The sequence below is a fragment of the Colletotrichum aenigma genome (genome assembly GCF_013390185.1).
Source record: "Colletotrichum aenigma strain Cg56 chromosome Unknown KSG_Cg56_contig03, whole genome shotgun sequence".
In the NCBI taxonomy this organism is placed as follows: domain Eukaryota; kingdom Fungi; phylum Ascomycota; class Sordariomycetes; order Glomerellales; family Glomerellaceae; genus Colletotrichum; species Colletotrichum aenigma.
Genome location: NW_023500909.1, coordinates 5,670,842 through 5,691,842, shown reverse-complemented (window position 1 = coordinate 5,691,842; position 21,001 = coordinate 5,670,842). Strand labels below are relative to the sequence as shown.

General features: G+C 55.3%; 4 protein-coding genes across 4 annotated transcripts; all 4 read right to left on the bottom strand.

Annotated features, from left to right (window-relative positions):
* Positions 1–3,878: 3,878 nt before the first annotated feature.
* On the bottom strand, positions 3,879–5,510 carry CGCA056_v005507 (uncharacterized protein; the record flags this gene model as incomplete). Its single annotated transcript, XM_037320759.1, has 1 exon — positions 3,879–5,510. One exon carries the CDS (start codon positions 5,508–5,510, stop codon positions 3,879–3,881), a length of 1,632 nt encoding a protein of 543 aa, XP_037181884.1.
* Positions 5,511–7,774: 2,264 nt separating this feature from the next.
* On the bottom strand, positions 7,775–9,793 carry CGCA056_v005506 (uncharacterized protein; the record flags this gene model as incomplete). The annotated part of the gene is made up of 1 exon (XM_037320758.1): positions 7,775–9,793. One exon carries the CDS (start codon positions 9,791–9,793, stop codon positions 7,775–7,777), a length of 2,019 nt encoding a protein of 672 aa, XP_037181885.1.
* A 6,930-nt stretch (positions 9,794–16,723) lies between these two features.
* CGCA056_v005505 (Ankyrin repeat domain-containing protein 50) lies at positions 16,724–19,189 on the bottom strand (the record flags this gene model as incomplete). Its single annotated transcript, XM_037320757.1, has 1 exon — positions 16,724–19,189. The coding sequence occupies one exon, from the start codon at positions 19,187–19,189 to the stop codon at positions 16,724–16,726; it is 2,466 nt and encodes an 821-aa protein (XP_037181882.1).
* Positions 19,190–19,603: 414 nt separating this feature from the next.
* Positions 19,604–20,475, bottom strand: CGCA056_v005504 (Pleckstrin-like proteiny domain-containing family A member 8; the record flags this gene model as incomplete). Its single annotated transcript, XM_037320756.1, has 4 exons — positions 19,604–19,898; positions 19,971–20,089; positions 20,210–20,268; positions 20,328–20,475. The coding sequence occupies 4 exons, from the start codon at positions 20,473–20,475 to the stop codon at positions 19,604–19,606; spliced, it is 621 nt and encodes a 206-aa protein (XP_037181883.1).
* Positions 20,476–21,001: the final 526 nt, after the last annotated feature.

Below are 21,001 nucleotides of genomic sequence, written 5' to 3'. Positions count from 1 at the left end.
CTGATTGGTTCATCCTAGACAGGGGGGCCATACGCCGAGCCGAGCGGAGAAAGTCAAGACTGACGTTAAAGCCGTTCAAGTTCAGATGAAGCCGAAACTCTGTCCAAGTTATTGACAGGGGCTTCTCCATATCGGCCCAGCTGTTTCCGTTCTTTTTTTATGATTCTGGCCACTGTAGCCCCTGATCATCACGCTTCATTCAACGACGAGACGATCAGCTGTAAGACTACACTGCACAAGAACCATTACCCAGAAGATTCACAGAGAACAGCCAATTTTGTCTCATTCCAAGGTGATGCCATCACAAGATGTTGCATAGCAAGTAAAAGCCGTATGGGTCAAGCATCAACACGATCGCTTGTTGATTCAGCTTGAATTATAATACAGTAAAGACAGATTTTTTTCTCCCCTATTTTTATTGCTCGCAAAGGAACAGAATGCCAGTAGAAGAAATAATAAAATTTTCACTCATCACATCGAATCTCATAGTAATCCAACAAATCCGGGAAACCCATCCCAGGTCCGGAGTCCAGATGATGGCTCGTCTGATCGACATTATCCTCTCCAGCGTTGCCCTCATGTGAAGATGGCTTGGCTTTGTTCCCGTTCCCCTTCTGGGCCTCATCATCATTGGAATCCTTCATATTAAACACCACACTGGCAGAATTGTTGCTGAAATGAAATGACGACTTAGAAGATCCTGTGGAGAAAACGGCGCGCTTGAGCGTTCTTCGAGGCCTTGTTCGCCGCCTTGCCGTTGGCTCCGGCGTTGGCGTTGCCGGCATTGCCAGCAGCATCGTCTGTGGCGTCCTCTCCGTCAGCAGCACCACCGGCAGCGTCGTCTGCAGCACCGTTGTTGGCGTTGTTCTGGTTGCCAGCGTTCTTATTCTTCTTTCCGCCGGCGGCGTTTCCGGCATTGCCTCCAGCAGCGCCGTCAGCAGCGTTGTCCGCGTTGCCGGCGTTGTCAGCAGGACCGTCCTGCGCACCATCCTGAGCGCCGTTCTGGCCCTGCTGCTCGTTGTTGTTGTTGTTGTTGTTGTTGTTGGCGTTACCTCCGGCGGCACCGTCGGCGGCGTTATCATCATCAGCAGCATCATCAGCAGCATCATCAGCAGCGTTACCAGCGTCCGCAGCGTTGTCAGCGTTGTTCTGGTTGCCGGCGTTCTTGTTCTTCTTGCCACCAGCGGCGTTTCCGGCATTGCCTCCAGCAGCGCCGTCAGCAGCGTTGTCCGCGTTGCCGGCATCGTCAGCGGCACCGTCCTGGGCATTGCCATTGTTGGCGTTACCATCAGCAGCACCATCGGCGGCGTTGCCATCAGCGGCATCATCAGCAGCGTTTCCAGCGTCCGCGGCATTACCAGCGTTGTTGTTGTTCTTGCCAGCCTTGTTCTTCTTGCCTCCGGCGTTGGCGTTGCCAGCATTATCAGCGGCGTCATCAGCAGTGTTACCGGCATCGGCGTTTCCAGCGTTACCAGCGGCACCGTCAGCTGCGTCGTCGGCGTCCTGGTTGTCACCCTGCTGCTCGTTGTCGCCCTCCTGTTGATTGCCAGCCTGGTTGTTGTTGTTGTTGTTGTTGTTGTTGTTGGCGTTACCGGCGTCAGCGTTTGCGGTGCCGTTGCCTGCGGCTGCGTTGCCGGCGTCGGCAGCAGCTCCGCCACCCGCGGCCGCGTTCTTGCCGGCAGCCTTGGCGCCCTTTGCCTTTGCTGCCTTCGCGGCCTTGGCCTTCTGCTTCTTGCCTCCAGCAGCGGCACCGCCAGCGTTGGCGGTACCGTTGCCGGCCGCTGCGTTACCGGCATTGCCAGCATCCGCGGCGTTGTCCGCATTGCCATTAGCAGCGTCAGCGTTGTCAGCGTTGCCACCAGCGGCGTCCGCAGCATCGTCGTTGTTGTTGCCCGCGGCCTGCTGCTTCTTGCCCTTTCCACGTCTGAGCTTGAGCTTGAGCCTGCTGGCCTGAGCACCGGCCTCGAAGACGTTGATCACGCCATCTCCGTTGAGGTCCGCTGGGTCTCCGGCGGTGGCGGGGGTGCCGTTCGGGTTGTTCCTGTCAAAGGTGCTCTGGAGCTGGGCGATGAGGTCGCTGCCCTGACCACCGTTGGCTCTTCGCTGACGCTGGTGGACGCGGAGAGCGTCGGAAGTAGTGGGTGCGGCTACGGCAAAACCTGCCATGAGGATGATGGCTGCTTGAGAGAACTTCATGTTGTCTGGAGTGTAGTGAGTATGAAAAGATGGTAATAAGAGAAGGTGAAAAAGAATGGAATAAAAATTGCTAACACGAACTAGACTACTACCCGAGTAGTTTAAAGAATGAGACTGGCTCAACTCAAGGGAAGGAAAAAAGGGAGAAGAGGAAGAGGTAGCTGTTGAGGCGTGAGAGGTGAAGAGGTGAAGTAAGTCAATGATTGTCAGCCAAGAGCCCAATCTTTATATCCCAACTTTTCTCTTCCGCCCGTCATCTGCCATCTGACCTCAACCCCGTCAGTCCTGAACTATTCACGCCATTCATCCGTTGTCATTGCGCCAGAGTCTCAACTCCCAACAACGAATCAGCCATGTACAGCCATGGCGGGTCCAAATCCAGGCCTATCTCATTCGGGATACAACCCCCCCGTGAAACATCACATCGAATCCTCAGACCGGTGGCATGTGCCAAGCAACCCGACCGTAAAGAAAGTTGTAAAAGACCTTGGACGCAGTTCTTCCCATCAGTTGGGTGCTGCTGCCAAGTTCTCCGCGTATCCATGCTGTATCCATGATGGCTGTGTGTGTGTCCAGGATGTCCAGGATCCTCCGCAATCCACCCCTGGCCTCCGAGCCAAGTCTGACGGAACAGGGCACATCAACCATCCAAAACGTCAAAAAAGTCTCCACAAAAAATTCGATGAGTCGCATCAGTCTCAGAGACCTCCGTCGTCTCATCGCCCAGAAAAGTCTTGGCTCTGCACCACGCCCTCAATCACTTAATCCTTCTTATCCTTACAACGTCTTGGGGCCAAACTTCACAGTGAAGAAATGGCTGCCCACTCCTTCTAGATCTTTTTTGGTAGACAAACAATAGCTAGGGCGGCCATGGCGGCCACTTTCAATTTCGTCCCTTCTTCCTCTAATCAATCCCATCAACTAAAATAACGTCATCTGTCATCCGTAACCGGGCGTCGAACTCTTGAAACGCTTCCAGACGTGATGAACGCTGGGCCCCTAGTAGCAGCGAAGATCGTACAGTAGCACGGCGCCTAAGTGAGAACGCAGATTAAAGCTCAGGATAAGCTTGATTGCCATTAACGAAACGGGGAACCAAGGCTCTGGGCCCCGGGGGATGTGTTAGGCACATCGGAAAGTGGGGAGTTTGATCGGCCTGTGAGCAGCTCGTGAATGGCGCTGACGGCTCGACTTTCTGTTCTCTCCCGTGCAGCCGTGTCGCAGGCGCCAGGTGAGGGCTACCCCTGTGTATTTTCCCCCATGAGCCAAGCTCCTTTTTCTCGCCAAACCAAGCTTGTCTCTTCCCCGTGATTCTAATATTGGAAGCAGTGTACGGAGCAGGCTGCTCGTCATTGTCGTTCACAGTGAAAATCAGCGATCGTCGCCCACAAGTCCCGGTTGATCATGTTTATGGTGCGGCAAGTCAAGTATGACCGAGACCCATCGTTACATATGCCATTACGGTTACGAATAAGCTTGAGAGGGCCTAATACGGCAGAGTATGTATATTTGAATCAAGGGGGGTTTTTCTTCCGCGGATAGTATAATCCGCTCATTCCCTTCCCTTTTTGAGATAGACATTATGAAATAGTATTATACAATCATGAAGAGGTAATTCGTCAAGGTGTGTAAGTGAATACACGTGGTGGGGAAGAGTCTCTTAGACTAGGTGCCAACAACACTTAGAAGCTGTAGCAGAGATCCCAGAGAGGCACGCGGGTGTGGTACAACTCTGCACTCCAGAACTTTGTCGCGAACGCTGTGAGATTGAAATAGAAATCGGTCGCAAGCTCGACACCATTCTTCTCGGCGCAGATGAGCCCGTCCGAGGGGACCTCGGCGCTAGCTACGGGCGCGCTGGTGAAGTTGCCCGCCGCACCCAGGTTCTGCTCACCGCGCAGCTTGAAGTGGTTGTCGAAGCCTGGCGTAGCAGTCAAACCAGAGCTGAGGTCGACGAGGCCACCGAGCAGCTTGATGGCCAGCTCCACAGTCACATCCGCAGATGCATCGACCCGCACGTCCGCGGCCTCGGTGATGTTGGCGTAGCTGCTGTACTTGGGCTCCCAGCCCGTGGCGCTAGATTTGCTGCTGTCGAGAAGGTCGAGGTGGACGTTGCCATCGGGGAGGTTGACGCTCAACCCAGCAGTGACGCCCACGGCGGCAGAAACGTCGAAGTCGAGGCCAACGGCGAAGGCGACACCCGGGCCGAGTTGGACGACACCTGGAACTGAGACGAGGGAGTAGGCGAGCTCGTCGGGGGCGTACTTGAGCTGGTGGCTGTACGCCGCGGCAACATCGACGGAGAGGCCCACGGCGGAGTCGAAGGTGGTGTCCAGGTCGAAGTACAGCGCCTCGAGCTTGAAACCCCAGAAGTTGTACTTGAGGTAGCCTGAAAAGGTAATGGAGGAGGAGAACCATGCCTCGTCGGCGGTCACGTTGATGTACTGGCCGTCGCTGAAGAGGACGGTGTTATCGGCGAGACCCTCGGAGAAGGAGATAGAGACGCTCGGATCTAAGGTCAGGCGTTTGGTGAGCGTGGCCGCGGGCAGGGAGGAGAAGGACATCTCGCATTGGCCGGCAATGTTAGTCAGCTCCTCCTTGGAGGCGGCGACGGTGATGGAGAGGTCATCCCTGCTCTGCGTGAGGCCCGTGGCCATGAAGAAGCCGCGTTCAAACTCGGCGTCACAGTTGCCCATATGATTCGTGATGAGAATGAAACCCTCTTCAGACTCGGACCAGTCCTTGACCGCCTGGTCAAAAGCCTCAGAGCCAGAAAAAGAAACAGTGAGCTCGTTGTCGTCGCAGACGACGCTCTTTACGGCGTCGACCTGCTCCAGGACCACGGCAGGGTTGTTGAGGGCGAGGGTCATGTTGATGGAGCCCTGCTCCTCGGTCTCGGTGGCAGAGTAGTAGAGCGAGATATTTTTGGCCGGGACGATGTTGGCGGGGTCCTTGGTGTCGATGCCCGGCGCGATGGTGGGACCGAAGGTGTGTGTGGTGTTTTCGGCGGGCCGGAGAGTCTCGGGCTTCGCGGCGACGGGCTCATAGGCCGGGATGTCTTCGATAACATGGGCGGCTTGGGCAGTGACCTTTCCCGTTGGGACAGGTGTGGCAATGGTCTGGAGAGTGGTGGAAGGGGTAAGAGTAGAGTACACCGGGAAGTTCTCAGGCTCTTGCTCGGGCATCTCGACGACGATGTAAGTGACGCGCACAACACCGTCGTCGTGGCAGCTGCATCCCTCCGCATGAGCGGCTACGCCGGAGGCCAGGAAGAAGGCGGCCAGCAGGCGGCCGATGATGTTTGAGCGGACCATTTTAATGAGCGTGGGTATCTAAAGTAAAGAAAATAAAGAGGGTATTGTAATTGTTGCTGAGGGTATCAAGAAAAGAGAGGACGCTCAGAATCTGAGCTGGCTTGGCAGGGGTCAAGGAGTGACTGGAGGATCGCGAGATCACCAACAAACAGGTGCTGCTGCTTCTTCAACATTGAGAGAATTTACGGCAGAGGCGGCCACTAGGCCTTATATGAGCACTCGCAGGATGCACATCGTCTGTTCCTTCCACCCTCCAAGTTCTCACAGCTATCCCCCTTTCAGGTGATGGACACATGGTAACTGAGATTGAGCTGCCGCTAAGGGCGCATGGCGCCGGCAATCAGAGCCGCGCATTCTCTCCTCCAAGAGCTCAAAAGGCGTGTGGCTCACATCAATGGACGGCTGAATGGGGATAAGGCGCGGCAGGAGATGGCGTGAGGCCCAGTCAGGACCACGAGTTTATCTGGTATCCTTCCCACGAGACCGGGGTCTTCAGGGCAAAGAGGAGGGGAAGATGAGGATTGGTAGATGACGAATGCAACGTTCCTGCATTAGCTTCTCATGATCTTGGGATGTGGTGATGGGCGCAAGGCCGACGACAAGACGGATACTGGCCGCGGGCGGGACTTGGTGCCGACTCGGCGGACGATTTGAGATGTGATTCTGACGGGGAATGCCGCTCATCTGCTCAATCGGTAACAATTGGCACCAAAAGGGTCTTTTTGGGCTGAAGACGAGGGGTTCAAGGGCCGGCTGTTGGTGACGGAGTTGTGGACGATTGCGCCGCCGCCGCCGTCAGGTAGGAATCAGGTGGACGAAGAGGGCGACTTACATCTCGAGCTAGACTGCACCAGGGGTCCTTCCCGAAGAAGACGTCGTCAGCGGCCAGGGATGGCATCTTTCATACCTTCATGGCACATCATTGGCCAATGAGTCTAGCATATCGTGGGCTGTAGATTGAATCAATGTGAATCCAGCGCATCCCGCTGTCTTGGGCGTGACGATTGGGGCAGCTCCTATTGCTACTTGAGCCAATTAGGGGACAAACGGCCGCGATGGAGTGCCGCTTCGCCCCGTGTTCCCTGCAGAAAGCGTGGCTTCTGCGTGCTCTTTGGTCCATTCAGGCCACGAGGACCCCTCAGCTGTCAGCGATAGCCCCCAATGACGGCGCATTGTCGGCGTTGCTGACAGGAGAGGCCCCTGGAGGCAGCATGTGAGTTGAGTGTGTGTGTGTGTGTGGTGTTGCAGGGGGGGCTCGGACGCAGGAACACAGGGAGGACCCGCTGGATGTCCATTCAGGGTGTTTAGGCCGCCTCTTATTTCTCTGGAAGAAGAGGATGGCCGATGCTTGGACGGCGGTTTTTGGATGGAGTTTTCCTGGCGTCTTTTGAGTTGCGAAATCTAATTGGTTGTCAGTGAAAAGAAAGAGGGGAAGGGTAACATTTATGGGGAAATATTGGCCACCGAATGTAGCTATTTACCTTCGGTGATAGAGTCCGAATGCCACTCTTTCATTTCCCGCCCTCACCAACACGTGCTGAGAGTCTATCGTTTCTCACAAAGCTTCACGACTCGCCGGTCATGCTCCATCACATCACAGCTCACAGGGGAGGCAGAAGACAACATTGCCGGCTGCCGTACCACATTTCGCTCTCGCGTTCTTCCCAAAACAACTCATCATCTTCCTAATCCGTCTTTTGAAAAATCAATAGCTTCATTCGGCCTCTTCCGAGACCCCAGTGGCCCGCATAATAAAGCCAAGAAACCGTGGAGCTGGTAATTCCCACCTGACGGTTGATGAAGCGAGTCCGAGTGCCTCGCACCCAGATAAATCATTCACAAGGGGCGACGACGAACATGGCAAAGACGTCATGGATGCAAATTGCTCCCGACAACCGGTGATGAACTGAGTTGGTTCAATTGCTGAAAATCGGCCACTGGCCTTGACTCGCGTCACTATGTCCTCCATCTTCACCCAAGCGGACGAAGACAGAGACTGCAGAACGCGAGCTGGGAAAATTGTGTACAAATCGTACGTAGTATGTACATGAATCTCATTCAAGCCCAATCCTTTCACCTTTTGTTCAGAGAGTGTTGTGCTTTTTGCGGCGCGTCCTTCTCTTCATCTTACAATTCTCCAAGCAAGGTAGGACCTCACCACGGCGGCTAGTGCCGCGTAGCGCGCCCCCCCCCCCCCCCCCCCGCATCCTTTCTCCTCGCCCCTCTTCTTCCTTCTTCTCGCTCCTCAATCACGGGAGAACCACTTAACGTCTGGTGACATAGACGGTGTGGATGGTGGTGCGGTTGACGCAACCCGAGCCGCCGGGCTTGCCAGCGCCCTTGGTAGGCTTGGGGCCCTTGCGAGTCTTGGTGCGGTGCTTGCGGGTCTTGGTCTTGGAGGCACCGGCGGAAGACGGGGCCTGGGTGGCGACGGGGTCGGCAGAGGCGGCGGAGGTGGCGGGCGCGTCGGGGATGGTCTCGACGGGCAGGCCGGTGCCGGCGGGAGCAGAGGAGGCAACGGGGTCAGCCGAGACGGTCACGAAGGAAGGCTCGGGGGCGCCGGCGGGCGCAGAGAAGGAAGAGGAGGCGGCAGCCTGGGTCTCAGCGGGGACGGAAGCGACGGGCTCGGAGGAGGGGACGACGGCCGGGGCAGAGGCGGCGGGGGCGCTGGAGCTGGGAAGGGCGGAGCCGGAGATGGTGGAGAAGATGGGCTCGGGGGCGGCGCCGGAGGCGAAGGTGGGGTCAGCGGAGCCGGCGGAGGTGGCAACGGCATCGACGGCCTCGGTGGAAGAGACGGCGGGGGCGGAAGAGGCAACGGGGGCAGCAGTGGAAGCGGCCGCGGAGGAGGCAGGGGCGGCGGAAGCGCTGCCGCCGGAGCCGGAGCCACCGCTCATGCAGGCGAAGGACATCTTGGAGACGGGAGAGCCGGTGACGGGGCCGTCGAGCTTCCAGTCCATGGAGACGTAGGGCCAGCAGATGCGGCCGTCGGACATGGTGACCATGTCACCGGCGACGTAGGTGTCGTCAGCGGAGACGGCCTCGCCGACCTTCTTACCGTCGCTGCCGACCATCTGGAACTTGGTGCCGGCGAAGGTACCCTTGCAGCCCATGGCGTCGAAGTCGCAGATGGGGTTGGAGATCTCCTCCCAGGTGACGAGGGCCTTGGAGCTGTCGAAGGCGGCGGCGTGGGCGTTGGAGCAGTCGTTGGTGCCGGAGGTCATCCAGTTGACCTGCTTGTCACCGTCAGCGGCACCGACCTCAGAGGTGGCCTGGTCGCCGACGAGGGTGTTCTTGTCGGAGAAGAGGGCGATGGCGACGTTGCGGTTGTTGGTGCGGTTCTTGGAGGTGGTGTAGCCGCTGCCCATCCACTCGTTGGCGGTCAGGTCCTTGGCACCACGGGAAACCCAGGAGAAGATGTAGGAGTCGGCGCCGATGAAGCGGGCCAGGACACTGTAGGAGCCGGACATGCCTCCCATGGCCTCGTTGGCACCTCCGTTGATGACGTGCTCGTTGGAAACCTTGACACCGTCGCTGGTCATGCCCTGGGTCTTGGTGTTGAGCCAGATGGCACCCTGGTCCTCAGCGCAGAGGGACGCGAAGGGGGCCTCGTCGGCGGCCTCGAAGGCGATACCGGTGTTGTGGGAGCAGCCCCAGGAGGAAGAAGCACCGGCGATGTTGGTGAGCTTGCCGGTGGTGTCGACGTAGCGGATGGCATCGCCGAAGTGGCCGGTGGCAGAACCCTCGTAGGCGGTGACGACGATGTAAGCAGCGTAGTAGCCGGCCTTCTCGGAGAAGACAAGGTCACCGTTCATGTCGGGGGACATCATAGCCTGGCCCTGGTCGACATCAGGGCCGCCGAGGTAGGTCTTGAAGGTCTCCTTGCCGTTGGTGTAGCGGTAGAGGACGGCAACGGGGTCAGTGACGCCGGAAAGCGCCTCGTTGGTGAGGATGGCGAAACCATCGTTGTGGGCAACGAGACCGCCGGCCTCCTTACCGCCGGAGATGGTTACCAGGTCGCCGGTGGCGGCGAAGGTGGTCGGGTCGATGGGCTGGACGTGGACGCCGGTCTCGGAGGAGTCGAGGTAGGCGAGGTATGCCGACTTTCCATCAGGGGAGACGGCGAAGGGGGTGCGGCGGTGGTGGGGGTAGCCGGTCCAGTACGCCTCCTTGATGGGGTTGAAGGACTTGCTCAGAGTGACGGAGTCGACGTGCTTCTCGAGGGAAGACGAGGTGAGCTGGCCGACGGCCACGGCCGCGAGACCGAGGATGGAGAGGAAGTGCATGTTGCTGATCGCTTGCAAAAAGCAGGAACTTTCAAAGTCACCCTAGAAAAAAAGAATGGAAATCGGTCGGATGGTTGGTTGACAGTCGGATACTGTCTTCGTGATGTTTCGTTTGGTTTGCTGTGATAGGAACTAAGCCTATTGGAAAGAATGAATGAACGAATGTGAAAAAAAAAAAAAAAGAGTGTCGGTTGGGCAAGGATGGTCAACAATCCCTTGAGGCAGAGAAGAGGAGAAAGAGTCCTATCTGCGGACGAAAGGTGTGGTGTTTCCCTCCATTTAATAAGTCGCCAACGAGTGAAATGGAGCCCATCAACATCCACAAATGTGTGGGCGGACCGCCTCGTCGGACAGTGACAGCGAGCGACAAGGCAAGGCAAAGCCGGGTCCAGGGCCCGTCCGTATTGCTGGCTGCGCAGCCGAGTTGTGCCCCCCTCTCTGTGAATAAAGTGAGTTGTAAGTTAAGATAGCACGATCCTGGGCTGGTCAAATCTCCCTGGCCGTTTCACCACCACAAACGCGGCGGAGGGTGCAATTTCGTCTCTCCCCACCAGCGGCCCGGGGTGGCTTCGAGCTCTTTGCCATCTGGGCTTCTTTGGGCTTGGGGCTTGTCTGCCAGAAACGCCAACCGAGAATGGCTTTAGCACGGAAACCGGGGGTCGGGTCATTGTCAGAACATCAGGTGGTCCTGCTTGCTTGCTGACTTGACATTGACATTGACATTGACAAGCGACGGCTGTTGATGTTGGGGATCCCTCACGCTGACTTCATCTCTACTTTGTGTTAAACTCCCGCTGTTTCTATGCGTCGACGGCTGTCTCGTTTCCCTCTGACCAGGTCTGGGTCTCGAGGGACCCTATTAGGGTACAGAGTAAAGTTCTGTTCCCTGAGTTGCATCAATCGCGGCATTGCACATCGCCCGCGCCATCCCAAGGCCTTGACACCCGATCTTAATTCCTCAACTTCAGACGATAGACCCGGAGGAACGCGGTGCTAGGGGGTGGCCAGGCGAGTTGTCCAGGCTCTTGGGTGTCTCCGTCTGCGCTGTAGCGCCCCTTCGCGGTCCCTGTTTTTACCAAGAGCTGCAGAGCTTCAGAAAAAAGCAGAAAAGAGAGCGCCTCCCGTCCCTCCTTAATTCATGTCAAACGGGTGGAGTGGCGCCGCTGTTTTCCACCAATGGGTCACCCCAGCACTTGGGTCTCGTTTCAAGCCCTGGCCCGACCTGTGCTGCTGTTCGTGTTGTTGGTGTATGTAGGCTTGCTGTAGCTTCTACAGGTTAAACCGATTGAAGATTGATTAGTTGTAGATTCCGAAAATCTGGGGAAGGAGATACTGTAACATCATCAAAGGCCACCTGGTTGAAGATGCTGCTTGCAGTTCATCAGGCGTCGTTGATAGTACAGCATGTCGTATCCGTTCTCCCTATCGTGTCGTTCAATCCTCTGCTCCTGACGGGAGGAACCACGAGAGGAATCGCGGTAGGAATCACCCTTGTCGCGGCTGTCAGCGCCGTCCGGGGTCGCCTGGGCGGTTGGCTTTACCGAGTCGCATCTTAATTGGCGTTCGTTATTGGCGCTATGCACGTTGGGATGATGACTGATTTTCTCGTTTAGCTACGAAATGGATTCTGGAGGAGTCCATCGCAAATCCAAATGATGATTCGAGATTGACCGTGACCCGATTCCGCGGATGCTACGGATATGCCTCAACGAACGCCATTGAACACGGCGATGTCCTAGGAGGCTCTTGATGTCTGTCGTGAGAGAATGACAGCTGCATGCATCATGTCACAACACGGCACTACCCAAGACAGACGCGCACTCTCCTGTCTCTCTCAAACTCCTAAGCGCCGCCTTTGATGCTTTTCCCAGCACTCTTCATATATCACCAACACGCCTCCGACGCAACCCCGGATTCCTGACATCACAATCCACAGACAAGACAAGACACCAAAAACTTCCCGAACCACTCTCTGTGACTCCACGGGTCATCCTGCAGATAGCCGCTGCGCTCGTTCTCTCAGCTAACCGCACTACGGAGCAATTCGCCTTGCAAATCATCCCCAATCAAAAGAAACCCATCAGCCTGGGCTCCAATCTACACAATCTAATTGGCATCAGCATTCTCGCGCTCCCAACAACCAAAAATCCCCGAAAATCTAGACCGTCAGGTCGACCCCGTCCCTCTTGTCAGCTCCCAGTGCAATGATCCTCTTCCTCCTGACGGGACCCCTGCATCATATCCATCCAACTGGCAACGACAGGACGAACCTGCAGGCAGGGATCGGAGAGAAGCCCATCCCGCCCCTGACGCTAATCCCGAATCATTTTAAAAATTTCCCGCCAAGCGACTCCAGTTTCTCCACCATCAACAAAGTTGTAACGTCTCCATGGCCACTCCCACGGCTCCTTTTCCGTCGCAGGGCTTGGCGCCATGAGGAGCGTGCATCGTGAGCCTTTCTCCCTCCATGGAACGTCATTGCTCCTTACGTCGCATTGTCCCGGTCGATCAACCACTATCGTCTTGGTGTGCAGTTGCATTTTGGGTTGTTCCATGATCGGCCGGCCGGTGATGATTATCGCAAGGAGCACTCCTCCTCCACGGCCTTCCGAACTTCATGCTTTCTGAGAGATGCCGGATTACCCAGTGGTTCGGCTTCCTTCTGCCGGAATGGCGGGGGGCTTTTCCAGACCCGAAGGCCATCGGCATCCCGTTGCTAATCTCACCGCTGCTCCCGGTATCCCAACTATGCAATCTCAGGAAACATATTAGAGTTTCTCCGCAGGCCTCATTTGCCCTCGACAGCAGATGCTGTATCAGTCAGAAAATGTCAGCAAACAACTCGACCTGCTCTTCGGGGCGAGGGGAGGAAAGTCGCTCCGTAGACTTGCGTAGGCCCCCCGTCGGTTTCGTGTTTGTTGCTTCTCTAACCGAGACGGGTGGGAACGTCAGCCCGGCTAAGAGCAACTCCAGGCGAGCCACTGAACATCTCCCACCCCACGGTCCAGCTCGACCTCTGTAGGCAACCGAATGTATAGACGATATTCCCGCGAATCAACGGATCAATTCCATGTATGGGCCTCATAGTGGATGATTAGGTCCTCAACTTCGTCGGTCAGTTGTTGCTTGAATCAGTCGACGATGCACAACCCACCGCGAGAGATTCCTTCGCAAGTTGCCCGCTAAGCCACGAAAGCTCTCAATTCACTTACAGAGACAGTCCTTGGCTTCGATCTTCGGGATGTTCCCGTAGTTCCGCACATCAACTGAGTTGGGTGTAAGCGAGACAAAGGGTCCCCCGCTTCCCCCTTATTACTGCGTCCGTCCTTCAAGCTGCAACACGGCCTATCCTGGTCCCGCCATCTTGGATATCAGTCACGGTTTCATCGAGAAAGGGCCGTCTTAGCTAATATTCGTATAGCTACAAGGCGAAGCCCGGGTAATTTCCAACTTTTGACTACATGGAAACGCAGCGGAATCTTAGCATGATGAGGTTTGGAAGAATATCCGATTCGCTGACGGTGCTGCAAATGATCGCCCATCAAGCCGTTTGACTCGGTTTCAACTCAACTTCATAGGCTGTTGTATATCCCCTTCGATCCAAGTCTAGAATGAAATGCGTTTAACGCCATCAGTTGTGAGAATTGCCAGCCAAGAACTTGCACACAACCGGACATTCTGGTAGCTCTTATGATACAGAATCGTAAGCGACCTTTCTTCTATTCAGATGACGGGGCATCAACCCCGGTCACCGGGCTCCCGCCAGTCTGATAGCCTTATGGATGCCCCGCGTATCCTCGAGTCAGTAAATCTTGAAAATCATCACATCGCAATGATGAGAGTGGCGCTTCCAAAAGTCCCGCAATCTTAAGCCGCATGGCCTGTTCTAGAATTCTGCCCCTACAAGTTCCCATGTCAGTGCGCTGATTTCTACTCCGGCTGAACGGCAAAGTCCTTAGTTGCGTGTTGTAAATGGAATTTAGTATCCACGTATGGTAGCGCTTGTCGTCCTGTGACGACACACTGAGACAGCGGTGAGAAGAACTTAATAGAAGTCAGCATGCTGACGGCTGAGCTATCAAGGTAGAAGACAGCGGTGAGAGGGGGATAGCAATAGTCTCATTAATCGAGATGCTGACCTTGATCGGGTTTTGTTTTTTTTTGCTGATTTGCATGGAGCTTTCGAATATCGTGTGCGATTATCGTCACATTGGGTTTTCACATGACACAATAGCTCTGTAGCTGAATCTTTAAGTACAGAACACACTGTGTTCATTGTGAGCTCTAGGAAAACAATAGAAGAGGATAGCATTACTGTTGACTGCAGCCCTGCCTAGTGACGCCTTTTCATTTGAACTGTCATTAAAGGATTTGACTTCAACGGGATGAAACATTCAACACGGACAAGAATATTTCATGGTAAGATTCCATATGACTGACAACCCATAGGATCTCCTTACCATTAAACATGACCCTAATAGCTCATTCCTCGGTTCGCATCTCTGCATGCCATGCCATTCTTGCGTCATCTCCACCTCGTCCTCGTCCTCTTACCCTGCCAATTTCTCTCGTGACACATGTGAAGATGAGGCGGTGTATATATATATGCCATTTCGCAAGCCTTGTCCATGACGGTTGAGAACCTGTCGCACTCAGAGCGATTTGAGGTTCTTCTATCAGCAGGGCTCCTCCACTTGGGATCGTATTCTTGGTCTCCTCGAGCCTTCCTCGGCTTGATAGGTGAATGATGTTCGAGTCGTGCCGGGAAAATGGCTGATCTGTTGAAATGGCGGTCTGCTTAGCAAGCTGCTGACTCTTCCGCGATGCTTGAGGCCTTGGATTGGCTAAATGGGACACGGGATGCCTTGCATTAAGTCTCATAGATGCGGTGTATCAACTGACTTTGGCTATGGAATTACCTTCTATAAGAGAAAACTCCGAACCAGCTTTACATGAATGAGGGATACTGACTGATACATGGTCGTTGCCAATGGCTGGGTATGCTTTTCTAATCCATACACTAGCTTCTCGACTAGTCTCAGACGGGTTGTCGCCAGAAACTTTTCTTAGGATCACACCCAAAAGCCTTTCTTTTCAGCGTTGGAGCACACTATTTCACAGTATTGGTAGGAAATTTGACGTTGATGGAGACAAATAAGGGGCACATTTGTGTGTATTCAGACACACCTGTTCTGAAGAATTTGAACATAGTAGACCTAGTTGAATTAATCAGAAGTCCACACTTTGAACCTCAACTCGCTGTAATGCTGTGCTCAAAGGGCGTAGCAAAAGAGATAGCTTGCCTAGGAAATAAAGGGGCGTCACACATTATGGAGGCTTGGGGTAAATGTCGATTTTCTAGGAATGTGTCGTTGTCGTGGAAAAGTCCCCGCGCCTGGATTTGACAGGCAAACATTTGACTTGTCACCAACTCACCTTAGATGCTAGCCAGAGCGGTCTATGAACAAAGTGATACACACCCGTGTGGTGTAGCGGTTTACTTTAGCAGTATTTGCCAGATCACAAGGGACCAAACACACACACACACACACACACACACACGACACCCAAACTGACACATCCTCTCCAGCACAACCTACCCACCTTCAGCCCCGCCGTCTCGCAGACAATCAACCAGACACACAATCTCCCCTCCCCCGGCTCCTTCTGGTCCCCCTCCTTCATCCACGCCTCCAACAACCACTCCTACCTCGTCCTCTCCCACCTCCTCCCCAGCATCGCAATCTACCGCGCCTCCGTCCTCGACATCACCGACCCAACCTACTACGCGCAGTACCAAGTCATCACCAGCCCCATCCCCCCCTTCTCCCCGTCCGGCGTGTTCAACACCTCCTTCCCCGACTACGGCTTCGGCTCGGCCAGCACCACCGACGGCGTCTCCGAACTGCGCACCTGGAGCGCCAGGCCCGAGGACGGGGTGGAATTCGACCTCGCCTTCTCCACCTCCGCGCCCATCCTCCTCAACGGCGGCCTCGGCTTCTTCGAGTCCCGCAACAAAACCGTCTACGAGTGGAGCATGCCCGCGGGCCTCACGCGCGGCTGGATCGCTGTCAACGGGACCCGGCTCGCCGTTGACCCGGCGCGCTCGCTGACCTGGTACGACCGGCAGTGGGGCGGCGCGCCCCCAGGTTGGTCATGGTTCGAACTTCACCTCGAGAATCCCGACCAAAAGGCCTACGACGTGCCCATGTCCGTGTGGGTGTGGGAGGAAGCCGGCGCTGCGGCCGGGCTAGCCACGATCAGAGAGGGACGTGATGTGCAGAGGGTCGTGCCCGTGACGTCGCTGGTGGCGTCGAACAGGACGTACACCTCGCCGTCGTCGGGGGCCGTGTACCCCCTGGACTGGACGCTTGAGCTAGGCGACGCGACGAGGCTGTCCATCTCGAGCGTGAGGCCGGACCAGGAGATGGTCGCTGAGGGCGGGCTGTTGCCGACGTACGAGGGATATGTTACCGTCTCTGGTGTGTATCAGGGAAACCAAACCGTCGAGGGGTATGGACTCGTTGAGTCGGAGATTGTCACTTCCGACGCGCTGTAAACGATGAGGGCATGATGCTCTATGGTGAATAGCTGCCCGAGAAGACCTGTTTCTCAATCGGCTCAAAGTGTAGACAGGGACATGGGCTATGTGAAGACATGTTCTTCAAGTCTATTACATAGTTGTACTCCTAGCCCGTCGATAATCAATAGATGTTATCCATCTCACTCTCATTAGCCAGCAATGATACTATCACATTAAATAGAACTCAAACAAATGAGAACCAGAGCATAAACAGGCGAACGAGGCACTGACACCATCATCTTACATTTCTCCGTTCACGTAAACCAGAATGCTACGACACGCGACACCTGCGAACCAATTCGCACGTCTAGATATTGGAATATGCCCCCCGATCTGGTTCCCCTTTCCTACCAATTCCTGATTGGAATGAGAGGCACTGCCTGAGGGTACGTGCTCAGCAATTCCGAGCGCCTCTGAGTCCAGTTGGACTCGATAGTCCTCAAGTCCATGTACAGAAATGGGGCCTTGGGTACTCTCAAACCCATCTTGTATCCGGCCTGGCACAGACATTCAATGGTATAATTACTCTGGCCCGTCGCGCAAGCCCAATCAAGCGTGGTCGGCAAGTCGTCGGTGGGATCTTGACGAAAGCGGCTCGGGTCTAGGGCTGCGTGAAGCTGGGGCATCCTCGGAAGCAACATGTCCACGAGTCTCTTCTTGCGCTCAGTCATCTTTCTCTGCAGCTCCGGGAGCAAGTGCTGGGCCTTCATGTGAGCCGAGGGCTCAGAGCTGTCAAAGGCATACTTCGGGTTCAGCTCATAGTTTGGAAGAGCGCACATTGGCAACTGATTCTTTTCATCCCAGCGACGGATGGCGTCCCCCAGGCCGTAGATGTCCTCTTCTTCCTGATCAACGCGTCTCACCATTGTCTTCCAGGCACTGTCAAAGCTGTCGTGGAACGGTTCTCGCAAGGCATCTCGCTGGTGCCTATTGTAAACGCCACCGAGGACCACGTCAAGGGGCGAGAGGCATTCGGCCTTGGTCTCAGTTTTGGCGCCAAATTCAAGGAGAATCTTGATGGCTATCTTATCAAGCCAGAATGCTGCGTAGTGAAGCGGGGTGAATCCTTCAAAGTCAGCCTCGTCGGGGTCAGCCCCGTGTGTGAGCAGCCACCGGAGCAGCTCGTGGCGGTAGAAGTTCAGGTCTCCAACGCGGTGATCGAAGCGGTGGCTCAGGAGGGCGATGAGGGGACTGACGCAAAAAGGCTCAATCAGACTGTTAATCTGTTCCTTGATGTCACATGCGTTCCACATTGCTTCCGGTATAGACGGGTCGTCAACGAGGGGCTGCAGGAAAAAGAGCTGAAGCGGGGTGTATTTTGCGATGACTCTTGTGTTGCTTCTGTGCTCGATCATGTACCAGAAATCTCGGTCTATCTTGCCAATACGATGAGAGTTGCGCGTGATTTTGTGTCGGTTGGCGACCCAGTGTTCACGTTGAAGAGCCACCTGGCCATGGCGTGTGAAGAGATACTCAATGGCGCCCCTGATGGCTTCGCTGATCTTGGCCTTGTCCCCTATCACGGGGTTCTTGTGCAGGCTTTCTGGAAGGAAGAGGTCGTGAAGTGGCGATGCCTGGAAGTATTCGCCTGTTAATTCGTCCTTGTAGTCCTCGATGTTGTGATTTGTGCCCATGGCATTGGCACCGTTGTCGAGGAGAATCTTGATGTGAGCAAGATTAAGCTGCCGGCAAGCGAGGTTTAATGCCGTCTGAGGAATCGTGCCCTCCAGAACTTGGCTGACAGAGTCACCGATATCAATCAGCGTGTTGCGCTCAGGGCCGCCGCCAGTGATCTCGTTGACATCGACTCCCTTGTTGATTAGTTCCTGCACAGCTGATCCACAGTTCTTTTGGCGCAGACAGACGGCGTGTAACGCGTTGAGACCGACTCCGCGAGGCGTCTGTACGGAAGCACCGACCTGTAGAAGCTTGCGAATCATTTGCGCAGAGACGGCATGATGGAGGACGGGAATCCTCGGACCGTGGGAGGTTTGGCCTCCATGATCTAATTGCGCCCCAGACTGCATTAGGGTGTCTACTAAATCGACGTGATCCTGGGCAACGGCATGAGCGAACATTCTTGTGTTGGGATTGGCAATGTACTGGTCCTGGGATTGAGGCGTGACATTTTGAAATATCAACCGAAAGATTTCTACTGCGTTTTCGGGTGCCAGCAAAGCCAAATGAAGTGGTGACCTGACGCAAAAACGGTTGACGCTCATCGCATTACGGAGTTGCGTGGTGAAGCTTTCGACTAGAGGAGCCACTTGCCACCTCTGTTCCAACCCCTCGAGGTCTCTGACATTAGCGCCGGCATCGAGGAGTAGCTGGACGCTCTGCAAGTGGCCCATATATGTTGCGGCCATGACGGGGGACAATGCAGCGTGACCGAAACCTGTTGGAGTGTAGTTTGGATCCGCACCCGGTTGCTTCAAGGCGTTGCTCAGTAACGTTGCATATCCTCTCGAGGCAGCGAAGTGGATGGCCAACGGATTCTCGCTGGCAGCATCCCATTTGAGAGCGATAGATAGAATCTTTTCGCGAAAGTACCGGGAAACTGTGCTGGCCCGGAGCATGGACAGAGTAGGACATTCCTGCAGGCAGACTGTTACTTGCCTCACCGCATGATCGATGTTTTGCTCAGAATCGTCCTCGGCCAGAGAGCCGTTCGCTTCATCTTGAGCCAACTGATTTTGAAACGAATCGCTCATAATTATAATTCCTAGTTCTTCGGCGATGCGCAGAAAAAGTTCGGGAGGTAATCTGACTTGGAAATCGCCCATCGCGCCATTGAGGCCCTGGACCCTTGTCATGATTTTGTGTGACATTGTGTGGGTTGGTCAAGTGCGTTCTAGATGATTTTGGAGAATCGAGTCCGAAATTCTGCTGTCGTTAATGCTGTTACCCGACTGTAAGGTTGGGTAAAGGCAGAGCTTATATGGTTAGCTGTCCTCAGACATCGCTCAACATGCTTGGAGACTTCAAAGAGCATTGTATAAGGACAAGCGTATTGTGTTGGTCGATGATTGGTCAAAGAACGCCTTGTCCGAGTTTCGACGGCGTGATTCATTTCTAGGCTGCGTGAACTGGCTCGTAGCTGACGATGTACTCGCACCGCAGCGGAGACCGACATGTTGCTTCTTACATCATATCGCGATTGATATCCTTATTTTGTTTTCATTGTTTCCTTTCTCTTTATGTTCATATCAAAGAGTTACATGTATTTTTTACCACTTGGCGTCCTTGCTGGCGAGGAAACCCTTGAGGATGCCGACAATCTTCTCGAGGGCGGCGAGGTAGACGCGGAGCTGGGAGGCGACCTTGTCCTGGTCGTCACCGAGCTTGGCGTAGAAGTCCTTGCGGTAGGGGCAGGCGCTCATGGCGGCGCTGAAGATGGGCTTGACGAGGAAGCTGTGGTGGGGCTTGAGGGTGGTGCTGTAGGCGTTGCGGAAGGACTCGGAGAGCTCCTCGGACTCCTTGGCGACGTTCTGGCTGAGGGCGATGCAGGTGAACTCGAGGCCACTGCAAACAATGCCGTTAGCTTCTGTCTTTCTCCTCTTGTCATGGAGTGCGTAGGGGGGGGTGGGGGCTTACCGAGTCAACCAGAGGAGACCCTCGGTGGCGACGTGCTTCTTGGTGGCCAGCTCGTTCTTGACAAGCTCCTGGAGGTTGGCGGACTCGCCGGGAGCGGCGAGCTGACGGTCACGGATCTTCTGTACGGCGGAAACGAATCAGCCATTGTTTCTCTCAACTCGGAGGTATTGTCGGCTGTGGAGAGACTCGGAGGCAGGGAGACGACAGGGAGAGCGTCGTCAAAGAGGGGTGTTCCGTACCTTGATGTTGCCGCCCATGTCGCTCTTAACGGGGCCGAAAGCGACACCACCGAGGGCATCTGTGGAACAGCTCGTCAGAAAAAGGAAGCATTGAGCGCGGGTTCATTGTTCGGCTTACCGAAGATGGTGGTCAGAGACTCGGCGGCGTCGAGGAACTCGGAGGTAGCAATGGCATTCTCCTTGTCGGCGTCGACGGGGACGTCGACAAAGGACTTCTTGAAGGTGTCGAGGTAGGTGCCTCCGGGGGGGATCTGAGCAGTGGCCATTGTGTCTGTTTGATTGTTTGGATCTTGTTTGTTGGAAAGAAGGAAGTAAGAAAGAAAGAAGCAAGACGGAAGGGAGAGAGAGTGGAGGGAGGTTGTTGAGGTCAATGGAATCGGGAAAGTTCAAGCTGTCCCTTGAAACTGCACCGGCACCGGGAATCGAGGGGCGGTCAAGCAAGCCTGCGGAAGCCACGCACCACAACAGCCAGCAGCAGCTCACCTCATAGCGGGGAGCGGGGACCTCAGACACCCTGGACGATGGAGGTGCTGCCATGTCCAGGGCCTGGCGACCCCACTGGAGCAATGCAGCAATGCCACTGGACTGGCATCCGGTGTCTGTCTGGCAAGGTGTCTGGCTGGCTGGTATTGCTGGGTGGACAGTGGACAGTGGGTGGACTCGCCTGGACTGCACTGGGCCGCTGGGGCCATTGGAGAAGGGCGCTAGCGATCGAACTGCAGCTGCTGCAGTGGGGGCGAGGGGGCCAATAGTCGCTGTCCAGCGTCCCTGATACACCGTACAGTGCCAGCT